General features: G+C 39.4%; 1 protein-coding gene across 5 annotated transcripts in view; it reads right to left on the reverse strand.

Annotated features, from left to right (window-relative positions):
- ctdp1 (CTD (carboxy-terminal domain, RNA polymerase II, polypeptide A) phosphatase, subunit 1) overlaps positions 1 to 20,592 on the reverse strand; it is an 82,023-nt gene extending 61,431 nt beyond the window's left edge. The window contains exons 1-11 of one of the 5 annotated variants that reach the window (XM_003443802.5): positions 19,690 to 20,579; positions 18,467 to 18,550; positions 16,128 to 16,221; positions 14,408 to 14,536; positions 13,849 to 13,999; positions 12,892 to 12,982; positions 11,946 to 12,112; positions 7,938 to 8,978; positions 5,347 to 5,488; positions 4,991 to 5,221; positions 2,142 to 2,295 (exon numbers count right to left, since the gene is read on the reverse strand). In XM_003443802.5, coding sequence (XP_003443850.1) covers positions 2,142 to 2,295; positions 4,991 to 5,221; positions 5,347 to 5,488; positions 7,938 to 8,978; positions 11,946 to 12,112; positions 12,892 to 12,982; positions 13,849 to 13,999; positions 14,408 to 14,536; positions 16,128 to 16,221; positions 18,467 to 18,550; positions 19,690 to 19,985 — 2,580 coding nt within the window. In that variant the 5' untranslated portion in view covers positions 19,986 to 20,579. Of the gene's footprint in view, positions 1 to 2,141; positions 2,296 to 4,990; positions 5,222 to 5,346; positions 5,489 to 7,937; positions 8,982 to 11,945; positions 12,113 to 12,891; positions 12,983 to 13,848; positions 14,000 to 14,407; positions 14,537 to 16,127; positions 16,222 to 18,466; positions 18,551 to 19,689 lie in introns of all 5 variants that reach the window. The other 4 variants (XM_005450753.4, XM_013270484.3, XM_019350664.2 and 1 more) reach the window with 4 other exon arrangements.
- Between the last annotated feature and the right edge of the window lie 1,230 nt (positions 20,593 to 21,822).

Raw genomic sequence — 21,822 nt, forward strand, 5'->3', positions numbered from 1 at the left:
AGTCTGTTTCCTAAAAGGCAAGGCAAAGCAGTTCCCAGGCTGAGTGGTTGCCTGCAGCTACGGAGTTACTTAACCCCAGAATTCAATTGAGTTAATAACCAGGCAGATCATTTTGCATCCCAGTAACTGGAGACAGTTTGTGGTTTAAAGCATGACCAATCACAGTGACATCCACATCATTTAATTATTTCTAACTAAAAGTGCAATTTCCTTATAGGGTCTATACACAGATTTCAAGTTAAAACTTTAAGGGCTGAAAGCCACAAAACTATTATGTCATGTACAAAAATCTTCATTGTTTCATTATAAGAAGTCTTAATGCTTTTAATTCAAATTAATCTTTTTGGTCATTACTTTATCCATTCTCTAACAACAGCCCATGAAAGTCACTGGCCTTTAAAATAAATTGATTCGCTTGAAAACAATGGGATTTCTTTTTTTTTAAAATACAACAATAAACTACACAAGCAAAGTTAATGAATGTCAACCAAAATAGTTCATTAGTGGGCTGTAAAATAAGAGCGATGAGTGTGAAATGTGCAAAAAGGGACCACAGATCTGACCAGAACTGCAAAGTGTAAAGAGCACCCGAGTATTCTTTTTTCCACTACTAAAGATCACAGATAGTATAAAACACAGAAGTAACTTCTAGGCTGAAAAAAGCCAATGCAGCGAAAGTGCCTAAAACCTGAGTTCTACCCAAAGACCACCAGATGGCGATAGCTGTGGCTGTGAGACGTTTATGGCAGAAAAATTAAATTACATCTATTTTGTAAATGTTTTTCCAACTACTTTTCAAAAAGGCGGATTACCTGTGTTATGAAATCACAGGATAATTAGTTAACGACTTGTCAACCACACACCAATGAGCGTGTAGTTTCACAGTCAGGTTTGACTGTGACGTCATGTTTGCTTTTTCACAACCAAACGTTACGAGCTGCATCCATCTTTCATACTGTCAATGTTAGCGACACATTACATTTTTGCAATTTTTAATTTAAAAATGTTCATGGTGCAGTTTTAACGTGAATGCAGTATATATTAACTACAAAGAAATACAAAAAATTGCTTTATTTTTTCAAAATTCTTACTCTTAACTTCCCTTTAATCATATTCAAAGGACAAATGAATCTAGCAGTAACCCATGTAGCTTTCCTGTAAGAAATTATCATTACATGCAAAAGAGAATAGTCACACTAATCCACCATTGACCTCACTTCAAACGTGGCTTGTCATACCCCATGTGAACAAGCCACATAGGTCTTTCGCCAGAATAATCGCCCACCGAGAGGCTCTTGGCAGATCTCAAGGATCTGCTCTGCACTTCTCCCCCCTGCTGAAGCATTAGAAGAATTCAGAATTCCATTATAGAGTATTACCAAAGAGGGAGCTGAGCTCCCTGACATTAGTAATCACTTCGCCTGCCTTGTGAGGCCAAAACTACAAAATGCAGTGAGCAGACAGAAGTAATAGTCCGTGGAAAGATTTGAACATCAGATGAAAGGTAGAAGTCTGTTTAAGGATGTGCTGCTGACGTTTTGACTGCTGTGAAAGCTTCCTTTATATTTACCATTTGATAACATTTAACTTTTGTTTTTTAACAATTCCCTCATTAATGTCTGATCTGTAGTCCTAATTTTTTTTCTTAACTGCAAATGTTTCCCTGTCGATGCACTTGAACACAGCAGAAAAGGGCTGAAATATGTGCAGCATTTCCACATCTAAATTGATGTCCCTCCTTTGCAGTGCATAACTATTTGACAAATATGGTGACATTATCAAAAGAACTAATGAGCTCAGAGGCATACATGTTTTGCTGGATTAGATTTGGAGAACCAATTTCTGATTTCTATTCCTACGTCCAATGCAAAGCAATAACACTGCAGGTAGATGCCTGCTGTGAGTATGCTATGGAAATTTATTTCACAGTCACTGCTGAAATGAAACCATTTAATTGCCTCATTCCTTGTACAGAGAACTTTCCATTTTCACAGTGTCTGTCACTGTTGGTGAAGTACCACAAGCCTATTTTGACTGTGTGCGTAACAGACTCATTAAACATGATAGATTTCTGTAGACTCCCTAGTCTAGCTCAAACGCCACCAGGTCGAATGCTGAATGAAAGTTTTGTCCATCCTTACCTCTTTGTCCATGCTGTCCAGGTCCTCCTTGCACAGAGTGTATAGTGGCATTGTTTCTGACATGCTTGGCTGTCGTTTTCGCCGAGATGGTCCAGGCTGCTCATCATCTCGGCCGGACTCTACTCCCTCGTCTTGCTGACTCTGTGAGGTTCCCCTAAGGTACACAAGTATAAAACAAACGTGAAACACTGAGAATACAAATCACTTTGTCTAAATGTGGTAGCTACGTTTTATTCTGACATGGGTAGTGGGTACTACATCAGAAAAACTGTTTTTAATGGCACCTGTGCTCTTTAAATGCTGTGCTGCTCAGATGTCACATGAAAGTTTACAATGGCCTGAATATTAATGAGAAATACACAACACTGTTATGTTCTATTATATTTCACTACTTTATGTTTGTATAGATGCACTTGCCCACCCAGAGACCAGCTATACACTGTATGCTTGGGTCAGGTGCCATGTTACAGTGAGCTGGCTAACTGCCTCCATGTTTGTTATTACTGTAATCAGCAAAATGTTAGTTACATAATTGCTTTGTCACTCTAACAAATTTACTTGTTGCAAAAAATCTGCAGTTTGATATTATACTACCACAATAACCATGCAAGCTAGCTTTTCCACTCATACTGCCATAATGTCAGGAAGTAAGATATTGTTGTTCAGCTGGCTATAACATCAGCATGCTGCACAAATTCGGCAATGGTTAGTTCCCCAATCCCTTATTTGCTAAACAGCCAGCTAAGTTACTAGACTGGCACATGAAATTGGATGACTTAGCTAACCTTATCTATTCAAATAAATGTTTTAGGGAAGTCACTTGTAATTTGTCCATATTAGCAAGCAAGCTAACATCAGCCTAAACATCAGAAAGAAAAGCTCCAGGCTGGATTTGATTCTGAAAAACCAACTGACCCTTCACCGAATGCCCTGCTCAAGTCCAACATACTGTGATCCTGAGGGGTAAAATATATTTCTATTTCTTGCAAATGTGATGTCAGGTTACCTGCTCACTCAAAGACTTTGTCTGATGCCTTACATAGTAATTAGCTGGTTAACCATAGCGACTATGTCATTGAGTAATGAGGCTATCTAAAGCCAAAGCTAAAATGCGGCGTTAGTGTTGGAGTCTTTATTGCACTGAGAGCTTGCTGCTTGTTGACGTTCGTGATTACTGGCATCCATTTCTTAGCTGCTGTTAGCGTTTCTCATTGTTGATTGGGAAAACTGAAAAGAAGCATTGTCACGTCTTTTGGATTTTCAAAGAAAATTCATCGAGCATCATTCACACTGAAGTTATTCCACATGCTTTGGAGGCAACCAACAAATTCAGGGAAGGTCTCTTTAAAAAAAATAATAAAATAAAAAAAAAAAAAATATATATATATATATATATATATATATATATATATATATAACACAATAGTCCATGAAATATTGACAATGAAAATAATTCAACACAAGTTAACTGATGATCTGATTCACTGGATCAGAGAGGATATCTACATTGGGATTAGTTTGTGATATTTGTTTTAGAACATAGAGACGATTCCACTATCATTTTCCTGTCATATTTTTCTCATTTTATTCTTGATGCTCTATATGTTACAGTGATATTTACAGGAAATGCCAGGCACCAGAATTAGGTTGCAAACACTGTACATAATCAGCTCATAGACGGGTAGGTGTAGGCGGTAAAAGGGGGTAGACCAGTCACAAAAAAACAGATAGGCTTTCTTCTCTGTAACGAGGGCCCAGTAGATGTATATGCAAATGGGAAGACAAACTTTTCTATGGTTCCTCTTGGCAGTGCTTAATTGAGCAGATCTTCTTTGATGATTCAATCCAAGGTTATGCAGCTTCCTGAAAACTCCATAGTGCCTCTAATCTATGAATAAAATGAGCCAATTTTCCACTTTAGATTATTAATTATGGAGTATGATCACAGATATATTCAACTTAAAAACACTGAGCTGCTATTAAGAGTTGGAGTCTGTAATTTTCTGGCGTTATTATAAAGCATGCAGGTCAGCGTCTGCATGTGGCATCCCAATGACAAACTGGCGATGTGGGTGACTGATGAATGACAGAGTGATAGATCAGAGGTGAAATGTGAAGCCGTTCTTTCACCTGCCACATTATTGCTGTCAAACAAGAACATGACTGGAAATTCTGATCACTGCGTAAGGAGAAAACATCTGACTGGCCTAGATTCAAAAATGTAAACAATACAAGGTGGGAGAGCTGGAGGTGAAGCCTCTGTGGCTGATGAATATCCCTGACCATCAAAGACCATCAGTCCACACAATAACAGGGTGTTGGAGCCTTTTTATTATTCCTCAGTTGATGGCTAAGGAAGCTGTACATCTCCAACAGGGGTGATTCATAGAGTAGACTATCACTACACCAGCACCTGCTTTAGTTTAAGAAGGCAAAGATTAAATGAGACTCAGGAGTCAAAGGAGTACACTGAAGATCTAATATAAAAGAGTTGTCTTTGTGCATTTTTAGGATTTATGATAGTAGCCTTTCTTTGTAGTGACAGCAGACTGGCTTAATGTGGAAACACTGAGCCACTTTTCTGAAACTGTAGGTACTTTCATAAGACACTTCAGAGTTCAGCACTAGTTTATGGCAGTATTCTAGAAATGGAAAACCAATATCTTTAAAATGTAATGGTATGACTATTAATACCTTTATAGAAGCGCTCCACCCTTAATAAACTGGTGCAATGTTGTTGTATTGAGGCTGTGTAATGTAGTATATTACATGATGCATCATACATGGTGTATGATCCCCCATAATCCCTCATAAAGTATTGTTTATTTCACGGTAAAGTCCTGCAGTACCTGAGACCAGACTGCTCTCTGGGATCAGAGAGCAACATAGATCCTGACGTGTGGAGGTAGGCTGATGGACGGGACACCTGAGGGCCCCTGCGGATCAGTTTCCCTGTGACAGAGTCATATGTGCGAACCTCTGGAGCTGCAGGTGGAGGTCTGGGGTGGATGGGTGCTGGGTGGAAAATAGGTTTCTGCAGGGAGCCCTGATTGTCAGGGAGAAGTGCTGGACTGTTGCTCCTTCAATCAGACCAAAAAAAGAAAAAAAAGAAAAAGAAAAATAGTCAATGAAATTTTGGGCTTCTGCAGTTAGTACGCTTTAAATCATCGATTTGCTGGTTTCCACAAGACCACAACGCCCTCACCGTGCTGTCTTAGAGTAATCCTCCTTCAGCGGGTAAAGCTGCTCCTCCACCCTCTCCCACCGCTCCAGACAACTCCACAGCCAGTCTGGGTTGACAACATGGAGGTGCTTGCAACCTTGTGCCTGACGGACCTTCTCTGTGCCTGGATGACAGGGATGGAAGAGAACGGGAACGAGTTTTGACCTTACAATCGAAAGCCATTACCAAACACGCACTCACTCTGCGTCTGCTGAATAATTCAGATAGATGATCCCACTTCCCACAAGCAGAAAATAATTACCTGGCCAATGTTTTTTGAAAGATGATAAAGGATTTATCTCTTGGAACCACCGGGGTCACCATCCTTTCATTTTTCTTTTTTCTTTTTTTTGCCAAATCTGGGCATAATCTGACTCCTAAAAGTCAGGTTTTATTTGGTAAAGTGCTGAAAAACACTACAGACGTTTGACACAAAAACGAGACTGAATTACTGAGCGCAGAAACTCAGGTGAAAGCTGAGTGCTTCAACTGTAAAGTGAGCAAAGCTGCAGTTCAGCTGTAGTTTGCCAGCTACAAAAGTAAGATGTATCAAAACAAACTAATCTCTACAATTTAAATGTCCTCAAACAGCCAAAAAATGCTCTCAGTGGAAAGATGGCTTTCAAGGAGCCATTCTTAAGGAGATGAAACAGGGAAAAAAGGCTGATGTATGAAGAATTACACTTGATCTTTACTGAGCTATGCTATGCTAAGTGCAAGAAGAATAACAATATGGAGCTATGATGAGCAACTAAACAAGTACAGCTGAGCTAGTTTTTGTTTATAAACCAATATGACTGACACACAGATTTATGCATTAGAATTCACTTTTGATGACCATTAATGTTTGAAAAAAATATTACAATCTACTCAGAAGCTGGTGAGATATTTGAGTCTATAGCAAAGCTGGATTGGCAGAGGCTGCCAGGATTATCGTCACATGGCCACTTCAAATCCACGTGGCTACTTTTTTAAATTATTTTTGACTCAAAATGAACTTTTAAAATGACTGGATCATGACTGATCTGGCAGTTTTATTTTTCTGATGCCATATACCCTTAACAGCAAAAATAAAACTTAACTCAGAGTGTTTGTATGTGTTTGTGTTAGGGGCCCATCAAAGAACAGAGTCCTGACAGACAGGTTTAATGGAGGAGAACGTGGGGGACATAAACAGCTTCCTGCTGTACCCCATGTCGTTAAGTGGGCACAGTTGTTAAAGCTATGATTATTTAATCACTAACCCTCGTGGGATGTGTGTCATGGCTGCCCAATTTGCTGTTCAGCCAACGTAACAGGCATTTTCAGAAGTTATTTCCAGATTAAGTATCCTACTGCATATATTCCATCTAAGGCTATCCTGATGATGTATGAGGTGACTGATTGCCAAGTGCTGCTCTCAGCAGGACTGCATCCCAGGGTAACAGTGCCACTTCCTATGCTTCTATTCACATGGTAAACTTGATTGGTGGCAATGGAAGGCGTGAATCTACAATTTCCAAGCTGGGTAAAGGGACTCTGACATTTTCAGCGTCATGAAAAACAGGCCTGTATTATATTTGTCCAACAAACCAAAATATCTGATTTGCTCTTCTTAGAATTTGGGAGAAAACACTCAAAACATCAAGTATTTACACTGTAATATTATGATGTAGCAAAAACATGTTTCTTTCACTTCAGTAGGTCTAATCAGAAAAAACAAAGTGTATGAATTTCACTTCATTCATTTCACTTAAGTAATATTACTTAAATCTTTTTGTTTTTATTTTTAGCACAACATTAAAACAAACTTTCATATCTATTCACGATGCCCTTCATTCCTGGGGCAGCACTTTCTTCTGTATAGCTATAACAACACATTTTTCCTGCATTAGTCATCCATTATATTTACAGAGCATGCTGCTGCAGCTTCATTGGTACTGATGCAAAGAACTAAACCATGCTCGTAAGTTTAACCAGAACTCATCGCACCAGCGCACTGCTTAACTGTATGCCTGACCTCTACGATACATCAACTCTAATGACACCGCATTCACTGACATTTAAACAAGCCTTACGTGAGCTTTCTTAAATTCACCATTCACCAAATGTCACCATTAGCAAACCATAATTTGCATTAATCACACAGTTCCAGCATATTGTTACCTTAAAAAGAAATCACTAACTATATCTTGCTAAATAACAGGTCAGAAAAAGATCGAAAGGTAGCAGGCGTTCAGCACATGAAATGCACTCTTTTTTTGGAAACGCTTGAAAATAAACCCATAAAAACTCAATTGTCAGATTTCACTAAAGCTGAGAACACTATGCACAACTATTAAGCAGTAGGGTTCAAACTAGTGATTATATCCATAATCACTCCATCATTAATTAAATATTCTTTAAAGGAATAAATCCACTGAGAATGAGATTGCCCCCTGTTGTCCATTATGCATCCCAGGTTTAAGGGATCTCTGCTTCACGCTTATGGCTTCATCCAGCTTTTAAATACAGTACATGTAACTTCCAACATCACCACTCAGTACCAGCAAAGCCTATACACTATACTTTAACTAGCATGCATCTGTACATACCAGCTCTTGCTGCGATGAGATGTGTTGTCCGATTGGGATTTTGGGCACTGAGAATCAGATTCTTGCCGATCTTGGCCCCCAGCGCTTTGGCATGATAATACTCACGGGTCCTTTCCATGGGGTAGTTAGTGGGGTACAGACCACTGAACACTATCATCGTCCCCTCCAGTGTCTTGCTTTTCAACTCTGGGACGATCTTCCGAATGTCCGGCATTTCAGAGGCCTCCTTCCTCAAGTATCCCTCATAGCGGGCGTAATACTCTGCATGGATCCTTTCGAGCACCTCCTCTAAATAGATGAGATGATCGTCCTGGTCATTATCAGCTTCTTCCTCCTCTTCCTCGTCATCTTCCATACTCTGGTCCAGCAGCTCCTCACCCATGGTAACACCAGACTGTTCACTATTCTGGGACTCTGTTTCTGGCTCTCTCCTATCTGAGCAGCCATTTCCGAGCTCGGGGTCAGGTAGAAGAACTGAAGGCTCTGGTGAGTCAGAGCTGCTTTCACCCTCAGCTCTGGCTTTACTGTCCTCTTCCTTTGCCACATCCTTACAAGCAGGTTCTTGCGTGGCTCCTTCCTGACCGGATTCCTTTGTCTGGCCAGACCTACTTTCAGTGTCGCTCTCTGATGAGGGGGGCTTTTCTGTAATGGAGTCACTGTCACTGTCACTGGAAAGGTCAAAGTCTAGGTTATTGGACTCGTGTCTTGGTGCTGATGAGTTTGCACTTTCCTTGTCCTCTCGCGTCCTGTTTGTATCGTCTTCCTTAACATTTGTAATATCATCTCTCTGGGTTTCCCTGGATTCTTCCACAGGTTTTGTTTCAGTCTCTGACCCTTTACTTTGTCCCGATTCGTCCTCATCCGCTGTCGGGTGTGTCCGTTCATTTGATGGCATGCCCTGAGAAGACTGAGGTGCTATGGACTCTTCCTTTCCGGAAACATTATTGTCCTTTGCCCTTTTCCTGAGGCCATTATTTTGCTCATCGGCACCAAGTGTCCCTGTTTGTTCTGTGTTCTCTGCTGGTCGACTCGAGGAGCCTCCTGCTGGAAAAACACATAGAAGTTTAAAAGTATTCAAAGACACATGAATTAGAATCTAGAGGTGGGGCTACAGAGAGATCAGCTTCTGATTCCCAAAAATTGCAACAACAATTAAAAAGGCGAGTTAAGGACTTAGCTGCTGCCAGTGGTCATTAAAGATCATCTTCTACATCTGATGTGCTCAACAGAGGTTATGCATTGATACTAGAGTAGCAGTACTGGTAATGGAGTACTGACAGCAACAAAATGGTAATGAACTAATGAAAAAAAGAACTAAATGCGCTAGTTTATAAAACTCTTTGATCATAAAAAATTCATAGAAAGATGGAATGTGTTTTTTTTTATTCTGTCCATTATGAAAAAAGTGAAATGAGCCATCAATACATTAATTAATATTTTTCCCCATCTCACTCCAAGTATAATATTTTAATTTTTGCCCCCCAAACATGCGCCTTACTTTCCTCACAATTCTCACATGTTGGTGAGGTGGTGTATTTCAGGACAGGATGGGGTCTAAACTGTTTTTCCATTATCCGTGGAACGATCTCGAGGATTGTGTGGCTAGCTAGCTGATTATTCTTCACTTCCACCATGCTAAAGTTAATTGGGACATGTCGGTACACTGCACATCATTTCATTTGCCAACTGTAGGGTGGGTGTTAAACCTGGTTACCAACTGAGTTACATTAGTACTACTGAGTACCGATTAACTTAATGATTCCATTGTTGCTAAATCTAGGTACCAGAACACACATGGGCAGAGGAAGAACAAAACTGTATGAAATCACTGCGGCAAGCGCAATAAAAATGTCTCAGGTGTGGTTAAACCCTATGTAGCCAATGCTCCCTGCACCATTTTATCCTGCATCATTTTCCTTTTTTTTTTTGAACCCACATAACTTTATTCGAGCTGATGGTTACATGTTTTATATTAATGCATTCTGGAAGGTCTGTTGCCCTCCAATTATAAACCTCTCACTAATAACCCTTCTGACATTTCACACTCTTAGATTTTCGCTCAGGAAGCGCTGTTCCAGCTTCCCCTTTTGGCAAACACTTCTTGGAGCAGAGTCTTCCTCTAAGACAAATTGAGCTTGTGTACACTGAATCACTCCAGTGAAAGTAACTCGCTTTGTGCTAACCAATCAGCAGCACAGAATTAAAAAAGAAAAATTTGGAATTAGATTGTCATGTTTTCTTCAAGCAAAGGAGTTTATCATTTTAATAAGATAGAAAGATCTACTGCAAACTCCGAATAAGGTTCCTTGTTCAAACAAGCGTGCTGTATCACTGTGACCCACAGGGCAGGATGGACGAGAGAGGGCAGTGAAATAATCTGAGGAGGCAGGTCAGTGTGCATCAGCTCTCAGGAAGAGAATTCAGCAAATTAAACAGTGAACAAAGAAACTTTTCGACAAAGTCTGATATATTCCAAAGTACAAAGAACCCATTACTCTGACATTATGTGATGCATTTCAAGCTTAGAAAGGTTGACAATTGCGTGGTAAGAGCAAGAACTTTTCCTTTAATGTAACTGGAACTCACCCATGATATAACCCACACACCCCTGGTCCTATATGGTTATTTATTTATTTATTTTTACTTTAGCTATATGTCAGTTAACCATGCAAAAGGGTAAGCTTCAGCTGGACCACACATAAACGGTTCATCAAAATTTTAAGATCAATTTTTATCATATTTAATTTTTTTAATAGAAAATATGATGACTGAAATCATCTGTGTTTGAATCAGTGGGGTTTATAATATAAACAGAAAAGTAGATCTACTGGGGAATAAATATTTGAGAGCAATACAGAATGCCTCAGAGCTTTGTCCACTATATTGCTTTAGAATATTGAACCACCACCTGGTCTCTGATTTATTCATAAATATAAAGTGATTGAAAAATGGTGCATCACAATTCAGCTCAGCAGGACGGCAGAAATTAAGTGTTTGATACTCAAAATTTCTTCAATGAAATCAGGATGCCAACATTGATAGTTCTCTGACAGAACCAGGATAGGTTCAGTTCAGAGCTAACAATTTTCTGAGTTAATTAATATGATATTTTATTGCTGTTAAAACTAAAGAGTCTAAAGAACTCAGAGGAGCCAACATTTTGCAAAGAACACAATGTATGACTTAAAATGTGCACCATTAAAATTTACAGGATTAACATTTCAATATTTGGATTATTTGGTGATTTAAAAAAGAATCTGTAACAATGTTAACCACTATTGACATGCTAGTTTGGCATGTAAGCATGCTAAATTATTAAATAAAAATTTAATAAATAGCACTGCTGATGTTAGTGTTATTAGTTCTGAAGACCGGCAGTATAAACGAAGGACATAGCTTCTTGGTTCTTGAAAAGTGAAGCCAACCAGAGGGCAAAGCTGTTGTGCTATGGAAGTTGTTGGGAAAAATCAGCTGCGACCTTTTTAAATGCTCTTCTGCTGAGTTTATGGGTACAGACACACATGTTGGGTCTGACAGCAGTTCCATGACAGCTAATGAGCTAACAGTTTCAGAGTAAGAGCGGGACTTCACATATTAGTGGTTGAGGTCACGGGAGCCTTGCTCATCGGTTGTTTTTAAACAAATGTACAATTTGCTACATTTTTACAGTCTTTTGAGGAACATTAATATCTGATCCAGACAGAAACAGATATGAAAACATTTAGCGAACAATCTATTTAATGTCTGAAACTGGACAATTAATTCGGCTCTCATTTATCTGACTGCTTCATTAACGCCCTCTAACTTGCTGGTTTTGTTGGGTTCAAAAATAAAAATAAATAAATAAATAAATAGTTGATCCCCATCACCACTGCAGGCATAAATTTCTGACTAAAGGCACAGAACCATGAAATAGTGTGTTTTCCAATTAAACTTCTCTAAGTTTGTTGGTCCAGATTGTTTTTAATGGACACATCACCTTATCAAAGATGAGTGGGTGAACCATACCTTTCCTGGCCATTTGAGCTTCCCGTGATCCCGGAGGAGCATTAATGTCTCCTGTGCCCTGGAAGTAAATGTATTTCTTCACAGTGATGAGGTTAGGTGCGAATTTCCACACATCCTCTCGGTCATCGATGATACAGACCATCGAATCTCCACAAGGAAAAAGGTTTCTATCCAGGAAAGAAACAAAGACAGTGCTCAAAACAACAGTAAAACTGCTGAGCGTCATGGCAGATGCTCAACACAGACAGCCCATTAAAAATCTAGTAGTGTTGTTTTTGGTTACAGGAAAATAAGGGGAACATCAATTTCTTATATCAAAGTTCCACTTTAGTGTTTCCAAGAAGAGGCATCACTGGCAACCACTCATAAGTGACACTGAGAAAGAACAATAGAGCTGTACCATTTGTGCTCATGCACAAACAATGACAATAAAGACAATAAACAAATGGATAATGGCACTAAGAAAATGATTTGGATTAACCAGCTCCAGGGTTTTTTTTTGTTTTTTTTTAAATTTGCTTAAAACAAGAACAAACAAAGAAAAAAAGGAACAAAACAAAATGTTTTTTCTCATGATTTTTACTCAGTGGATTCTCTTCTCATTTTGTTGTCACGCTTATTTTGCTCCTCTGCTCTGCTCTCTGTTTCACCGTGTGTCTCACTATATGCTCCGCCCCCTGTGTAAAGTCTCTCCTCCACGCACTCGGAACACAGCCAATCAGAGGAGAAGGCGAAGCATAACAACTTGTTACGTAACTGGAAACCGAGTGTAAATACAAGAATCAAATCCTTACATAACCACCAAAGAAAACCAAAAGAAACATACCCCGAATCTTTCTTTTTGTTTTTAAAACAAAACCCCGTAGAGTCCAGACAGAAGACAAGAACTGATCATTGTAGACTAAGCTGTGAGCGACCAATCTAGTCTTAGGTAGATAATTCTCACCTAAGATTCCCAGTCTTTGAGAATGGATCGATGCATTCATCTCTAGAAAGGATTCGATGAGAGAAAAGCTTCTTTTCAGGATCCAGGAAGCCTAAAAAGAAAAGAAAAACAAAAATGCAGATTTAAAAAAAAAAAAAAAAAATCTATGTAACTGTAACCACTTCTTAAAGGCAACAGTGGATATTTTTCTTAAACTGACAAGCTTTTCTTGACCTTTTCTTTGGTCTTTCTGAATGCAATCAATCCAAGTTTCCCAGGGATTTTTACTGAAATAAAATGTCTATCAAGAAACGTGGACAGTAATGTACTGTGACTAAACAGGACAGCAACTGTACAGGCTGCTAAACCACGGCAAAAGCTGTCAATGGCAGGAGCGCTGATCTCAAACATGTCGAATCACTGCATCAGGGTCAGCAGTAAAATCCAATTCAAAATGCATTAAACATTCATCATATGGAGGCAGAACAGTACTAGAGCGATACTGCCCCCACTATTTATTGCCTGATGAAAGTTTGCACCCTGAATACTAAAAACATGCTGTGTAGACACACTAACACATCAATATAATGCTACTTTGAATCAGAAAGCTGTAAAATATTTTCATTTAGAAGGAAAGCAACATCAGGATTACTTTGAGGAGCCAAGCACTGTGCAAAGTAAATATCTGCAAACTTGGCAAGAAATCCACCAACATCTGAAGCATTACATGGGTTTAGTAAGTGTTTTAAAGTTTGTGTACAACTGCAGCTTGCAGATAAATAAGTGATCCAACAAAACATCAGCTAGAACACAAAGTATGAGCAGACACTCCCCTCTTATGGACACAAACAGGTAGTACAAGGTGAAAAGTTTCCCAAAGTGTCAAAATGTAAAAAGTGAAAGTGTAAGGTGATTTAATACATATCTGAACTTTAAAGTGGAAAGGTGCTGCAACATGTAAAACAATACGCTCCTTACCAGCAATGGTGTGTGCATAAAGGCGGCTCCCAAATGTGAAGACATGCAGCTCATAGAGTTTGGCGATTTTCTCCAAGAACTCCTTGCAGTGTGGGCGAAGTCGTGTGTGAAGCATAGGCTCTCCTCGGCCGAGCTGGAAGTGGAAAATGCCCTGAAGGACACGACAAGAGTTTCAGAAAACGTCAGAAAGAAGCTGCGGGGTTGGGTCTCAGGATGCACTCTTAAAGATTGTGAATAAAGATGTTACCATTTCTGACAAACTGAAAACCCCTTGATCTTGTTTTTATAGGAAAACAAGGACTTATGAAATGCATGGGCAGGCTCAGCAGCTTAGTGTGCGTTTGTGTGTGTAGCTACATTACAGACAGCTTTATGATTCTTTTATTTGCTTTACTTTTAGAGATCATTTATCGATAACCTATAGCAGCGTCTTGTTGCTACAGTGGAGGCTGTTCAACAAAAGCTACATGTTTCAAAATAGCACTTTGCTAGAAATCGAAAGACGTGGTAGAATAAAAACCCTGCTGACAGTGATAGCTGTATGAGGGTAGACTAATACCTTGTTGGACATCCGTTGGCAGTGCTGTTCAGTGGTGTGAATCAGCGTCTGGTCCAGATCTACCATTAAGACCAGCTTTTTGTTGCGGTGGAGTCTCTGCTGGTCCTCTCTGCCCAGCTGTTCTGCTTGCTGTTGGGAGCGATTGAAGGTAATGAGTGGAAAATTAGCAAAACGTGAGCACACTCTAGGTTATGTTTTTGCACAGCACAGGTGCAGTTCTATGTAACCACGTGCAGTATTAAACTAAGAGATATAAGAGAGAGATATTTTCAAGGTTTATGGTTAAGAATTTTTTGTATAAATTTGTGTGAAGTTGCTAGTGAAGTGCTTGATAGAAACTTAATGAACAGTTACCGTGTCCAGATCAATTGTTTATGCTCCCATTTTAAATGAAATTCTCACTGCTTTTAAAGCTATGGACTGTATATAAAAGATGGACACAGTGAGATCCCATTGTTAAGTGTGAGAATGAACAACGTGAGAGTTAAAAACATCAAAGGAGGAAAGATGTCAGCACTTATTTTAGAGAAGCAATTGTTGCTGTGAGAAGACCATTTCCAAAAAATGCCTGAGATAGCATGTTAAAGTTTGTTACAGTATAAGAAGACTGAAGAAGTGTGGCGTTTTGTTGCCAGAAGAAAACCTCGTCTCTCTACAAATAACACATTTGCAAAGTTGCATATGAACAAGCCACTGGAAATGTGTGAACAAAGGCCAAATTGCACAAAGCCACGTTTGGTGAAAACCAAATAAACACCTCATTCCAGCTGTTGAGCACAGTGGTGGAGGTGTGAAGATTTGAGCTTGTTTTGCAACCACAGGACCCGGGGACCTTGCAGTCCCCAAGTTGACTATTAAGTACTCTGTATGCCAAAGTATTGTAGAGTCAAATATAAGTTCATCTATCAAAAAGCTAAAGCTTGGCAGAAACTTTGTTAAATAGCAGGACAAAGATCCCAAGCAGCAAATCTACAACAGAATAGCTGAAAAAGAAAAGAATCAAGATGCTGCAGGACTTGCACCTTTCCTGCAAACCTCAATGAACTGAAGCAACACTGTAAAGATTCGGTTCTTCCATAACAACTGTGTTCTATATTATTAGCAATTACTTCAAGTTATTACTGTTAGGACTGGTTTGATAGCCTACTGAATCGCAGGGTGTACTTAAGAGTTTCACAGGACAGCACAGCGGTCTGTAAAAACTTTATCACATGACTTTATTTCATGTTTACCGCACATTTACTCTGATTTAGGTCGAAATGAATTGGCTCAATGTCAAAGCAGCTATTACAAGCCTTTTTCACTAGTACCTACTTGGTTCAGCTTGGCTATTTCTATGGTTTTTCATTAGGTGGTAGTACTACCTAATGGTACCAGTACTCGGGTGGGATTCCAAGTGATCTGAGGCAATTTGAAAATATGACATCAACAGACTGCATGCAAGCGAGTGACACCCAGCAACGAGGGAAATGGCTACAGAAGAACACACAACACTGTGAAATCTGGAATAGGGCTGTTGGTAAGACCAATCAAGAACTTGTAAACGTGTGGTCACCTACATTTAACTGATTAATCAATCATAAAGAAGCAAGTCATGTTTACTGGAATTAGGACTACTCGACTCTTGCAATCAAAAAACCCCCCAAACAAACACACATACATGTGAGGTTTATCTGGCCTGTCAGTCCAGTCCTCTACGTATCTCCATCATATGACTCACCTCAGAGCTCACCATCAGCTCAGGGACACTATGCACCATGGAGACTGTTGCTGTGGAGATGGGAGTTTGCTGGTTCCCATTTGTGCTCTGGAGCCTGAGAAGGAAAAACAGAGTGGGCGTCACACATTTTTTGCATCTCTCAGGTCCTTGAACATATTGCGCTGGGGAAAAAAAGAGCTTTGAAAAGCATGCAGATCTGAAACTGCTCCACTTGACAGCAGTTATGTTTGCAGTGAGCACAGAATACACCTCACTTACAAAGTGATGGTGAGCATTTCAAGCTACTTCAGGAATATGTTAACATGACATCCAAAAGTGACACCTGCTGAGGCAATTCTGTGCCACATCACTCTGTCTTCAACAGTGATACCTTCAAAAAAAGAGCCAGACTTTTACCTTACAATAATAACAACAGCAGCAGCAGCAACAATTATAGTGAAACACAGACTCTGTGGGTCTATGTAAAAATCATTTGGTGTGTTTTGGAGTTTCATTAATAGCTTCAAATGGTCTTGCTTTACCAAAGTGATACAAAGAAAAACTGCAGAGTGCGAGTGCTTGATTTGGGACCAGAGGTGCAGCTCTGCAGTCTGTATATGATCTCTGGCACCATCTGATGGCAATTTATGAACAAGGCTATATCGCAAACACTACTGTTCACATTCAATCAGCGTTTAATTTCAGTAAAAGTGTGAGCTTCAAAGTTATGAAGTTCCAAAATATTCTCTAACTGCACCGTGACTACACCGAGTGCTTGCATGGCACTGTCAGCATGAACTTTTTACCATTTATACAGGACTGTTTCCCAGCAAACAGGCTGTTTCTAAGAGTTGGGTGACCAAAACTAACTGAGACATTAAATAAAACTGGTTAATGCCATCGTATGAAACCTGAGCCTTTTTGTATCAAAAATATCTCTACATTATTAGAGAGAGAACTCCAATAATAAGAAGATTATATGAGCTAGCACTTAAGAGACAGTGGGAAGAAAGAACTCCCTTTTAACAGAAAGATACCTCTGGCAGAGCCAGGCTCAGTGACGGGTCGACATGGTTGGCTGCAACCAAATTGTTCAGGGGTGGCGCAGAAGAGAAGTATATATATTAAAATTACTGGTAACAGCCAGGGTTACCCCTCAGCCTCCTAGAAGGAACACCTATGGTATCAATTTTAAAAGCCTATGTCGCCTTATTTTCGAGTTAGCACATTTGTATAAAATTTGACCTTTGACTTTGAGATTTGAACTCATTTTAACTTTAATGGCTGAGGGGTAAAAAAATGGTTTGAAAAGCTCCTGAGAACCTTTTTACATCTTCCAAAGGGTTTGGATCTAACTGAAAGTCAATCAGTAGATTGTTGTTTGAGCTAACTAGTTGTAGCAAACTTTAAAAAATAAAATAAAATCAATTGAGAAACGTATGTATATAAACAATGATCATGTGCTTTTAAAGTATCTTGATGTAAGTGTTGTAGATTAGCTTCATCCCACAGATCAAACACTTTGTTTATTAAGTTAACTGGTGATTCTAAATTGGCCAAAGAGTTAAATCTAAGTGTGAATGATTGTCTGTCTCTCTGGGTTAGCCCTGCGATAGACTGGCATCTATCACTCCTATGACAGGCTGGACAGGCTCCAAGAAAACAGACAGAGACAGACATACTGCCTTTACCCAGAGGACAAGGACATAAAATAAGGCTTTATGAGATATAAGTTCTATGGAGCTTCCATACACAGATGGTGTTGAACAAGTGAAAAAACAAAGTCTGGGCTCTCGGGATCTACAAATGCCTCCCTACTAAAACATCCTCTGTAATCACGTTGTAATAACAATTATATCACATGGTTCAAATGCTTAGCTAAGTTTAAGTTCATTCATACAATTGAATAAATGTAATATCACAGATATTATCATCATATAACATTTAATCATGTTTGCACATTTAAAGCCTACCAACAATGCCATTTTGCTTGGTTTTGACAGTGTTAGGTAAACGTCACAGCTATCTTTTTTTAAAGAAAACATTTTTTAATTTTTTGACCAATGTTTTCAGAATAGTTTTCGTTTACTCATTCTGTTGGTTTTTTTTTTCACTTTTTCCCCTTTTTCTTCTGCCACCAGCATGTGAAATTACACAACCGTGACATCCATCCCAAATGAGCCTATATGGAGGGGTTTGCTGTTCCATTTTAGTTTGTTTTATTGTTTATAGATATATCTATGCAATAAAAGGGGGGAAATTAAAGTTCTTGGGGGGAAAACGCCTGAGCAGATCAGAAAAACACAAAGATTTAAGTTAAAGACAAACAAACAAAAAAGAGAGATAAAGCATGTACTTACTGAGTTAGATCTTGACCACATTCGGCACATAAGCCCTTCATGACGATGGGATGGCTGCATTCTTCTATTCTGACTATGATGCCCCTGGAAAAAGGAAAAAACAGGAAAATAATTAAAGACCCAATTAACTTGCTTGCAAACTGAAGCCTGGGACTGTGCACAGATTCTCATTAACTGTAGCATGCAAGTACATAAAGAAACATAAAGAAAGCTGTTAATTAGGTGTTTCACTTTATATAGCTGTAATAATAAGACGCTGTTAAAGTATTATAAACAGCTAACAGTAGACTAAGCCGGGAGCAAGAGTTTACAAAGAGTACCTGAAAGCAGCACGACCCTTTCCTAATAGCAAATAACAACTATATCAGCTTTGAATGTGTATTAATATCAAAAGGTGTCGAATTTAAATGTAAAGTTTTCAAAAATAGGACATTTCTTTTAAATTTGATATATTCCGCATAAGAAGTGATGCTAATACTTAATAAAGCACAAAGAGACCGGTCAAACCAATTAAAGAGAACTTCAAAATCTCCTCTTTTACTAATTAACTGCTAAGATACACGTCTCCCGTTACTGTGAATTAATACGCGTTAAAGTACATATATATATATATATATATATACACATACACACACACACACACACACACACACACACATACATACATATACACGGCTGGTTCAAGCTCACGAGGATAACGGCTGCCTCCAGGGTCACTCTTCTACCTGTCAATCTGCACTGCTTGTACACAATTTTGTGCACGCGATAGTGGCTGCGTCAAGGCAAACAGCACGAGAGCATCTACCACGTGGTCGCGCCTTCAAAACAAAAGTGCGGAGGTTTGTAAATTCAATCATTACTGCATGTTAATCAAAATTCTGATATAGCAAATAAAATTGTTTTCTAACTTTCTCTTTCACCACAATCACAACTCCTGACAAAGCTAGATAAAATAATATTTATAAAACACGATGCTCTTATTTTGAAAGCCCCCGACGAAACGCCAGCTTGTTTATTTTGCGGTACTTGACTGGTCAGAGCAAACGCTCCGCTGTGTTGCTTTGAGCGTGGCTAGCAAACAAGCTAACGTCAGGTTAACAGTGTTAGCTCGTTAGCTAGCTTAGGTACAGTGAGCATGAAGACAGCTGCAACAAAACTGAGCTGACACAAACAGGGAACAGGTCAGCTAACATTAACGAGCTATAGCAAGCAGGGTGACTCACCCGGGAGATATGACTTGTCCAAGTTGACTGCATAGCTCCTTCACTATTCCAGCACGGTCCGATTTCACCTTCTTCTCTGGCAGCCTGGCACCATCAGTCCCCTTCTCTTGAGGTATGGGTGCACACAGTGCTAGCACGGAGTCCACGTTAACAAGAGAGCCGGCTTTGACTTTCCACTCTATAAGCCGGACAGGGAGAGCCCCGGCTGGCCAGCAGATATCCGCCACCTGCACCACGGGGCCCTCTGCAGCTGCACCACCGCCGCCACCACCAAAATCTGCAGGAGGATCCTCCATCTGCCCCGCACTCTCCAAAAACAAAATCTCCTTACTTTTGAAAAGCTGACAGCTTAAAAGGTATCCACTCGACCTCGCAAAGCCCCGTGTATCATTAAAACGTGCGAACCGTCAACATCGAGGAGAATTAAAACAAATGTGCTGCAGATTTAAACACAGCAGCTCCACAGTCCCAGCTACGTTCGCTCTTCCCGCCCGTAAACAGGAAAGCGCAACACTGCAGCGACACGGGTCGCTACAGCATCCGGTATACAGCAAGCCACTCGCGAAAAACACCAGAGAACTGCTATCGTCTCCGAGAACGCCCACTCTTTGGATCCCTGTTTTCTTAGAGGGCGCTCGCGAGGTAGTCCAGAATGAATACATCCCCGTGGACGTGAAGCCCCCAAATGTAAATTCTGTGGAGAATGTTATGCTGGGGACTTTAATCGTGTGTTTTTATAGGTGAATGTGAGACAATGGACTCAGTTAAATTTCGAAAAACATTTTACGGGGTTCGATTGTAGTTAAAATGCGTTTTATGTGACAGCGCAATAATAAGACACTTTACGGCATCTGCCATTTTGATTTTGGGCACGAAGCTAGTGAATCCTAAATTGACCAATCAACTTGCAGGTTTGGTTTTCGGAAAATCCGATTCTTTCTTTTTTAAGATAAAGGAAATGACGTAACTGTTGTTATATTTTAGGTCGTCAAAATTATAGGTATGCAAAAATTAATAATAATAGTAATTTGTGGGTTTTTGTCTAGAAGCAGGTTTTAGCCGTTTAGGTCCTTTTACACTTGTGATCATCGAGGACGAGCTCGCCGGCGCCCTCTGCGGTGCCGCTGGCTAATCTACAGTCAGTTTGTGCACAGTGGGATTAATAGGAAATGAAACTACTTCCCTCGATCGTCTCTGAACGCAGTTTCTACTTAGGTTTCAAAATAAAACGACTCGTGGATTGTTATTATCGGCAGATGCCTCTTTGTGACGCTTTTCACAATGTTGCCGTAAACTTTTAGAGTCACCAATGTGGTTATTTTAACTACTCCTTATTATAGATATCACCTACATAGCGCTTACATATTGTGTTAAAATCCACTCGAACCGTGCAAGATCTTTATTTATTTTTCCCTTTTTCGTTAAAGCCCCTGAACCCGCACAGACATGGTGTTACCTGACGCAACTTGATGTAACATATAAGTAACACTACACAAGTGTCTCATGGGGGTTTTGCAATAAGAGCATGATATTTACAAATGCAGTCATGTTTAAGGTGTAAGTGAAGGAGGTTGTTATAGTTTAAGAAAGCCTTAGGTTTGATTGTATAGATTACACCGACCCTCGAGTTATGTTAATATTTAACTTTCCAGGCTGAAGATGGGACTGAAGGAAGGAAGCAGAGGAGATAGATGATGACCTTACAGGACAAGGACGTACCTCGCGCTGTTCTAACTGTTCAATGACGTAGAACTTAAGCACCTCCTTCCAGAGTGTTCGTTTCAACTAACCGAGATGTTTCACTACCCGATTTCTTTTTCACGCAGGTGTGAAAACGCCTTTCTTCTTATATTTCACAATAAAAGCCCTAGAAATAATCTTGGAATACCAGCGATAAAACATAGCTTACACAAGTATTTTATAGCAACTTCCGTTAACGTTTGGTATTTAAAAATAATCTTATACTATGTTCTACAAATTATGAAATAGACATTTTTTTTCTTATTAAATTTATGAAAGTTGTTATGCTTTTGAGAAGATTGTCTGATATGTGGGGTTAATGAAATTGAATCTTCTTTTTTTTCATTGAGGCAAAATTAGTAATTTAAAGGAACTCATGAAATTCCTGAAATT

Source organism: Oreochromis niloticus, linkage group LG22 (assembly GCF_001858045.2).
Source record: "Oreochromis niloticus isolate F11D_XX linkage group LG22, O_niloticus_UMD_NMBU, whole genome shotgun sequence".
NCBI lineage: Eukaryota > Metazoa > Chordata > Actinopteri > Cichliformes > Cichlidae > Oreochromis > Oreochromis niloticus.